This window comes from Puccinia triticina, chromosome 10A (genome assembly GCF_026914185.1).
Source record: "Puccinia triticina chromosome 10A, complete sequence".
NCBI lineage: Eukaryota > Fungi > Basidiomycota > Pucciniomycetes > Pucciniales > Pucciniaceae > Puccinia > Puccinia triticina.
This window is the reverse complement of record NC_070567.1, coordinates 3738218-3746711: the sequence shown is the minus strand read 5'-3', so window position 1 is coordinate 3746711 and position 8494 is coordinate 3738218. Positions and strand designations below refer to the sequence as shown.

At 47.3% G+C, this 8494-nt stretch overlaps 1 protein-coding gene across 1 annotated transcript; it reads right to left on the bottom strand.

Moving 5' to 3' along the window:
- Window positions 1–2020: 2020 nt before the first annotated feature.
- Window positions 2021–4987, bottom strand: PtA15_10A345 (uncharacterized protein; the record flags this gene model as incomplete). Its single annotated transcript, XM_053160510.1, has 8 exons — window positions 2021–2566; window positions 3105–3365; window positions 3450–3519; window positions 3625–3749; window positions 3855–4123; window positions 4205–4530; window positions 4643–4690; window positions 4767–4987. 8 exons carry the CDS (start codon window positions 4985–4987, stop codon window positions 2021–2023), a joined length of 1866 nt encoding a protein of 621 aa, XP_053024477.1.
- Between the last annotated feature and the right edge of the window lie 3507 nt (window positions 4988–8494).

Below are 8494 nucleotides of genomic sequence, written 5' to 3'. Positions count from 1 at the left end.
ACCTCGGGTTTAATCATTGCATTCGGTTTTCGTTCTTTATGGGCAAGTCGATCGTTTTCGTAGGTTCGTTTATCATCGATCTTGGCTTTGGCCTTTTTGATTACTTCCTGTTGAGCAATCTTCTTGTTCACATCCCGCAGATCCTCGACGAGCGCCTTGGCCTTTTCTTGATTTGCCTTGAGCTCCAGTTCCTCGGAGGTGGACATCTACAAAAAAGTGGTCAACAAGAAAAAAACCCTCAATCAGAAAAATGGACTCAGCAGTCACTAAGTAGTAGAAATTTACTCACCTGGAAAGATTTTTTGTTCTTGTGTTGTTGTTGAGTGGGTGTGGTGGGTGGTTGAGGTGTAGTTGCCGGCACGGCTGCCGGTGATCTCATCGGCCCAGAGCTTGGGGCCGGCCAGGCAAGACTTGGGCATGTGCCAAGATCCGCGGCCCGCCCAACCTCCCCAATCAAGCCCCCTGGGCACCCCCCAAACCCCCGGTGGCGCTCGGCCGCGCGGGACTGGGGCATGTGCCCAGACGCGCTTGATGTACTATATTTGGTGTCTGCCAAGATTCTATCCTTAAGCAATGATTGAAGCACTATTGTGTTCTTGCTGCCATGCAGAGTTCCTGCATGCATCCAATTTGATGTGATCAGTGTTTCAAGTCTGGTGCGGGCTTTGGACTACAGATATGGTTTGCTTAGCTTATCTGTGTCTGTAGCCAATTTGGATCCCAACACTCTTATCACTTTGTTGGAAGAGTGTTGTTTACTCAGGCTTGAAATCTCACATATTCAACTGTTTCAAACCATTTTGGCCACTTTGTGGAAGAATAAGGCTTAAAATTGGGAAATTTTTCAAGGATGGCCACTGCACTGCATTACTTTTGTCACTTTTTTTCAGCAAAGCCCAGTGGTTGTGGTGTTGCTAACAAGTCCAACTTGTAGCTGTGTGTTGTGTATGCACCCAAGCTTGAGGGAATTCTTGAAACTCTCTGAAAAATTTGATGTAATGGAGGACTACCCATACAATCTGGGACCCCCATAGATGTTGGTTTAGACCCAAAAAGTCTAGATTTTTGCAGGGAAATCTAGCATTTTGGGCTCTAGATCACTTCTGGGAGGCCCACAGATCTCAAGGGGGAGTCATCCAATAAAAAGTGAACAGTCTCCAGATTGCAAAGCAATTAGTAAATTTCTCGAATCCTTTCCCATGTCTCTGAGACACTCTATCATAAGTCTAATCCAAATCCTAGTTGATCATTCTCATCAGACTGGTCAGTCTGAAGCATAAGGGTCCCAAAAACAAAACCATCAATGCATAAGGCAAAACCATTTGACTCATTTAAGAATGATGGTATCCAATCATCTTATGCTTTTCGTGATGCGGATGATCATCGGCTTCCTTCATCGCATGAGGCACGTGGACCGATTGTAATCAGACGGTGGGGGAATGTTCATTGTCCTCTTCGGTTTCTCTTTCTTCTGGAGGACATTAGCTTCACGGAGAGAATAAACAGTGCATTTAGACCATCTTCAAGTGACATTCATCCAACATTGTTTTCGGCCATATTGTTGGGGCAACAGTTGAAGAGAGGTTCGAAAGGCGCAGATTATAAGACTGTTTCCCGATAATCTATCATCTGTCCTCCCCGTAGGATCTGCTTGCTCCTTGTCAAGCGCCTTCTACACCGAAATCATATATGGATCGCTGAGAGCCTAGATCCGTTCAAGAGTACCGTGTCCCGAGTCAAGTTGCGAGTCAATTAAATGATATGTTTTTCCACGTTCCAGCAGGCGTTTATCAATGGATATTATTTGAATTTTCTTGCCTGATCCTCGAGCACACTTCAGATTCTCTTTGAACGGCAAAATTTGCTTCTGAGGGAGTTGTTGTATAGAGCCGTTCATCCGCCTTTCTGTTCATGTTGTTCAGAAGCCGTATTCTGCCAGATCCAGCTTTCCGACAGGGTGGTTCTTGACATGCTTTAAATAATTGTTTGGGATAAATGGGAAAGAAATGAAAACAATCGGCTATGGTTTTGAGCTTGGGCCAGCCTGTTTGAGGCTGTCGAATTCTGTGGTCGTTCCGGTGAGCGATTGAATCTCGGGCTCGTTTTTGCGCTTTCTGATTTTGACAACTCGAGAGATCACTGCGTTCCGGTAAGTCTTCTGGCACGACGCTCGCAGACAGTCCAGCTCTTCCTGGAGACTGTCCCTCCGAGCCGCGGCACGCGCCTCCTCGTCCGTCATCTTCGAGTCCTGGTACAGCTTGAGGTACTCCTGATAAAGCGTTTCCAGTAGCTTTTGCCGGACCGATGGGAACGTGTGCGAGCTCGTGGTCTTGCTGATGTCAATACGTGGCGGTAGAAGATTAGTGGGCTCAGCTGGTTGGGCTTTTTTCTGGCTGGAAATCGGTGGGGCTCCTTGCTTCCGCTTCTGCCGTTGCTTCTCCTGTTCTTTCTGTCCTGATTCTGCTTCATCTGCTGGTTCGGGTTGAAAATGGTTGAATAAACATTTAGCTCTCGAGCAAGTCGATTGTGGCGGTCGATGATCTGGGCATTTGATCCGATCGAATAACTTCAAGGTTGGAAACATCTTCTACGCTTGATTGATAGCAAGTTGATGCTGGCCGATGGAGAGGGCCGCCGATTGCTTCCTGCCCGATGGCAGCTTCGGGGCCTTCGGAGGCGGAAAGAAGCTCGGAGAGCCCGGAGCTTCTGACCGGGGGATGGTATACTAATACATACATACATAGTTCATCCACTCATTTTGGGACGTGCGTCGACGGTCCACTTCCCAAGGGAATCGAGTAGCGGCTTTCAGCTGCATCTGCTAACATCGGTTCACCATATGTATGAACAAAACGGAGATTCATGTCAAATGTTGCAATGTGGTTGCCAACAACATTTGACAACTTGTTGGATTCCAAGATAAAAATTTCAACAACACTTGAAACTTCACGCTTCAAGAGATATATTAACCGAGCTATATCTCGACGTTACAATAGTAGTTGATCAGAAAAAACTTGGCAGCAATTCATAGTCTGCACATCGCTAGATGCTTCTTAGAATTCGGGCAATCCTCTTCTAGCTCTTTCCATGGACAGGAAAGCTACATGAGACCAAGTCAAATCCCGCGCGCCGACACCGTGACCGTCAATCCTGCTGAAGCCTTCATGGATCGAGCCGTTGGCCTGGACCGAGTCTTTGACAATCATCAAGAATTGATCGGCAATTTGTCTAGTTTCGAAGCCTGTTTCGTTTTTGAACAGGTTGACATCTGCCCCGGTCGAGTTCGTTCTATACAAGTACTCCGACATGGCTAATGTGGTTATGAACCATGGGTTTCCGTGGGTTTTGTTCTCGCCGTCATAAACCTAAAAACATGTTTGTATCAGGCAGCTGCTTAAGCAAACAAATCGGCTAGGCGTCGCAATAAGAAAAGTGGGTTTCTTGCTTACATCTTCGGGGTACCTTCCAATCGCTTTGGCAGCATAATGCCCGTAACGCTGATTGAGTGGGTAGAGAGAACTGTGGTAGACGACGACCAGAAGTTATTCAGGATGACGATCAGGTAAAACTCAATTCTTAAAGTGACATCCCTTCTCAGCAAATGAACAGGAAGATTAGGCAAACCTCATGGAGTTAAGCAAAGCTGTGAACGTGTTGGTCATTTTGTATGAACCCGGTCTGAATTCGTCGGAGACATGTTTTCCAGAGTGCAGGCAACCAAGGATCGTTCCGACATCTAATCCAGAAGTCTTCGCCACACAATCCGAAAGCAATTCTATCAGCTTCAAAACTTCTACCCTCTCGAAAAATTATTATCCAAGCGCGCGGAAGCTCTGCACAAAAGATCAACAAACCTTTCCATAATAAACCCAGAGTAAATCCCTGCTGTCCACAACAAACTTTTTCTGATCGTCCCAAAACAGTTTCAACTGTTCACCAACTTCGTCCGCTTGCTGCTGATAATAAGCTGAAGCATTTTGATCCTTCACTTCTTGACAGAATTGGGCGCCTTCTTTGAGAGCACGTTGGATGACGGAGAAGGTAAAAAAGTGGTGTCCTTTCACTTCCTCCCATAAATCAAAAGAAATGCCCCTCCAGTGGTTGGCGATGTACTCCAAATCAACTGGATTTCAAAAAAGGTTCTCTCAGTTCAACTTCTATCATGAAAGAACGACAAAGAAGGGGTGGCTGCTAAAGAAATCACCTTTGATGACACTGCCCGTGACATTATTGCTGTTGTACAGGACCCGTTCAACGTATTCTAAAGCCTCGATCCCTCCCACTTTAAGATAGACTCGAGCGAACTTCATATATACAGTGGCGCGCAATGCCGGTCCGTCATTTTGCGGTCTGTACCACATTCCAGTGTAAGGTGAGCCATTGACTTCATACTTCGGCTCGCCCATGTTTGCCTCAGTACTGAAAGAGCCTTTTTGGATGACTTGGGTGGCGGAAATCGTTTGCTTGATTATCGCAAGAAGACTCGGATCATTGGTTTCCTCATACCGAGTGATAATCTCCTTCAGAACGCTGGGATCGAACAAGAAAGGGCGAATGGGGAAGACATGGAATAAACACCGCAAAACCAATACTCTAACTACGCGTGTCGTAAATTAGAAAACAAGCAAGGAATAATACTAACACTGCCGTATCACGAGTCCAACTGTAAAAGTAGTTTGGATGTCCAGTCCTAGAGGTCGACAAGCAAAAAACGCGTCAGAAGCAGCAAATACGGATGGAAATACTCAAATGATCGATAATCTCACGTTAAAGAGGCCACTATGAGGCCTGGTAAAGCGCCTTGAGGAGAAACATTCGACATAAGTATGGACCAAGACTTATTGACCTGGTGATGGACCCATTCGTCTAGCGTGATGTTCTGAAGCTGATCATTTGTATCATTTGTTCTTTCGATCTCCGAGCAATCAGTGAACCTCACGGCGAGAGAAGAGATCGATAGAATCAAAATAAGAAGTCTGAGAAACATTTTGTTGGACGTGGATGGTTGGTTGATTTTGAGCGCGTGTACTGATAGAATTCTTGTGCGGACAGTTTCTTAAATTTGGGGAATCCTGATCAGATTATATATGGCTATTTCACCCCCTGGACAATGCAATAACGCACTATCCATGGGTTGGGTCAGGGCTCCCGCCCCAGAACCCCAGGTTGATATCCCAACTGGCGTAGACCAGTCATCGAGGGGCACAACTCTTTCAATGAACGGCGCATACCTGCCCTCTAGCGCGCCGGTCATCAAGAGGGCTGTGTTCTCCTGATGACCAGTGAAGACCGCTCATCAAGAAAGATATTTACATCAAAGAGACAAATCGGACCGCCAGCACCCGCCAGGCGGTGCCGGATGCGGCGCCGGATGCCTTTTTTCTTTCAAAAAACAGGTGGTTACCCGGTTCTACAGAGAGATTCTCTAGTTGAGACACAAGTCCACTACCAAAAACTCAAGGCACGCCCATGCCCTTCCAAAAAGGGCGTGAGAGAGCTCCATACCCTTTTGTTGGGCGTGGGAGGGTCCCTATCCCTTTTTTTGTGTCTCCCACACCACCGTCTCATCCGGTGGAGCTGGGGCGGTACCTGGGTACCCGCCTGTTTTTTGACCAAAAACAGGCACCCGGTACTGCATCCGGCACGGCCCGGCGTCTGTAAGGCGGATGGATGCAAGAGGTACCCGCCCATTGGTTCCTGGTACCCACCTTCGGTCCGCAAAAAGTCTGATGTGTTTGTGGTTGAGAAGGTGGCAATTTAGCTTGAAAGGGATTGGCTGATATGTTTGACTGATCAGACCACCCAATATAAAAACGGTGAAAATAAGGGATTGTCGGAATGGCAACCTGAGATTGCGGTCTGGAAAATTAAGGTAGTCCCGTCGCAAAGTGACCAGGATTGTGGAAAATTAAGGTGGTTCATCAGAAAGTGACGAGGGACCAACTGTACTTTATTATGTTCCCGGGTAAGTCAAGTGGTTTGTCAGAACTCCGCTCCGCAAAGTAGCCATGAGGCGCAAGGACTAAGCAAGCAAATAAGTCAAAACAGTAATATCCACCGTAAATTAAAGTAAACCGTCACAAGTAACGTAAAAGACAAGCTCCGCCGCGCGGACACTGTAAAGCCAAATTAATAGGGGGATTCAAAGTTGGCCATGCACGACTTGCATGCACTTTTGCAAGTTGGTGTTCAAGGCTTTTATTGAAGACCAAATTTCAAAAAAAACATTCAAGCAGGCTTAGAGGGTGTAGTACAGTGTGGCTTGCATGCACTTTTGCAACTCGGTGTTCAAGAGTGAACTTGAACACCGACTTGCAAAAGTGCATGCAAGTTGCATCTGGCCAACTTTGAAACCCCCTAATAAGGAGTTTCAAAGTAGACCCGCGCATGCAACTTGCAAGGCAAGGCAAGCCAGCATTCAACTCAAATGTTGAACGTTGACTTGCAGTCTCCCCGCAAAACTGGGTTATGCAAAGTGACATGCATGCACACACAGATCTACTTTGAAACCCCCTAATATACAAGCTATAAGAGAGTGATAGCCATCCGCACAGAACTCCGCAACATCCATCACAAATCTGCAGAATCCCGCAAGTAAGAGTAAGTAAAAAAAAGTAAAACTCCCTCCCCCTCCCTAGAAAAGGGAAACATGAGGCAGAGAAAAGCATCATCCTCCGCCCGCCTCTCACGCACACAATCCGCCAAGCCGTGCTGCCACACCCACACACGTTGTGTGTCCAACTCCCATCTCCTGTCAAATTTGCTGCACGTTGTTGACCCCCGTTGTACTCCTCTTGCCCTAGTTTCCAGGCCCCTGTCTAGCCTACAATGTCACGATCCCACTTGCTGCCTCCACCCAGCTATGCCTGCTGATGTGGCCCGCTTCTGCTGCCATGGCTTCCCCAATCACCACCTTTACTAGCCAGTCTGCGCTGGCCTGCTTAGTTTTAGTCCAGCTTTTCACGCCGCCGTGTTGTGTGCAATCACCCCGGGTTCTGCCTTGGTGAACCTCCTCTGTGCTGTGCCCCTCCGCGCCAGCCTTGCGCACCCGCAGTCTGGAACCCCTCACCCCATCCGGACAAATTTGAGTCCCCAATCCAAATATGTCACCACATTGGCAACGGTGGGCCGCCACGCTACATTTAGTAAGTAGTTCAGCGCAGCGTAGTGGATCTAAACTACAAATGACGGGGTTTTCCATTAGCGGGCAGTGATTGCCTGCTACCACTAACAGGCATCCCTTGAAACTCCAGGGCCTCTATCGCCGCTATCAGCGCTAGCAGTGCTATTCAACCGCTAAAAAAGCTGATAGCGCTGTTAGCACCCGTTAGTGTAACGTAGCTGCCCGCAGCGGGCGCTACAACTAACGGCACTGTGTCATGAACTACACAACACTAAACTAGCGGATAGCGCACGCTACAGATAGTTTAGCGTAGCGGCCAACCATTGAAATTGGGTTTGAAAGGGCAATTTTACTTGCGTCAGAAATTAGTTGACACTAAAAAGGGGGCTGCATTGGTTGCAAACCCTCCGCAGTAAGGTCAACTGGGGTAACCAATATGATATTGGTCTCCCAGGCCAATCTCATATCAACAAGACCCACCAATACATTACAACAAAGGGATGATGTATTGGTGTGCCCTGCCAATATATATAACATTGGTCTGGAAGAATGATTTTACATTTGTTGCAATGCAACTTGAACAAGGCCACTCCAGCCAGTTCCCAGTCACCCATCCCAAGTTATACACCCCCGTAGGTAATCAGGACTTGTGTTGTTTGGCTGTTCTCCAATCAACTACACCACAGACGCACTATTAAGGTTTCACTTTGAACGTACTCCAGAAGGGTATTGCTCAAGAATTTTAAAAAGCATTCCAATAATATTTGAACATTGGAGGACTTCCTGCCAATCCGGAAACCCAGATTTTCTCAGATTTTGTAGGGAAATCTAGACAGATCTTGGGACAATGGAGGACTTCCCACCAATCTGGAAACCCAGATTTTCTCAGATTTTGCAGGGAAATCTAGGCAGATCTAGGTTTTAACTTTTGGGACAATCAAGCCCAGATCTCCCCGCGAAATCTGGAAAAATACAAGTTCCCAGATTGATGGGAAGTCCTCCAATTGAGCCCAGATTTCCCTGCAAAATCTGGAAAAATCTGAGTTCCCAGATTGACAGCAAGGCCTCCATTATTTGGGACATATTCCAAAAATATGTGAAATATGTTGTGCAGGGTTGGCGACGTCCCTATTGAATTGATTTCCACTCAATTATCATTTGAAGCAACTTTGTAATTTTGCGTCCGTGGTTTAGGTTTGCTGTGACCGTGGCTTCCTTGGGAAGGCGGCGCTCTCTTACTTGGTAGTGCGCTCCGCCGCGCCCCAGCGCGGAGCGTCGCTCCTCCCGTTTGCGCGTCCACCCACATTCCGCTGCGCTCCCGGAGCCGCCAAGAAAATCAAGCAGACACAACACGCCAGGCAGCCAACGACG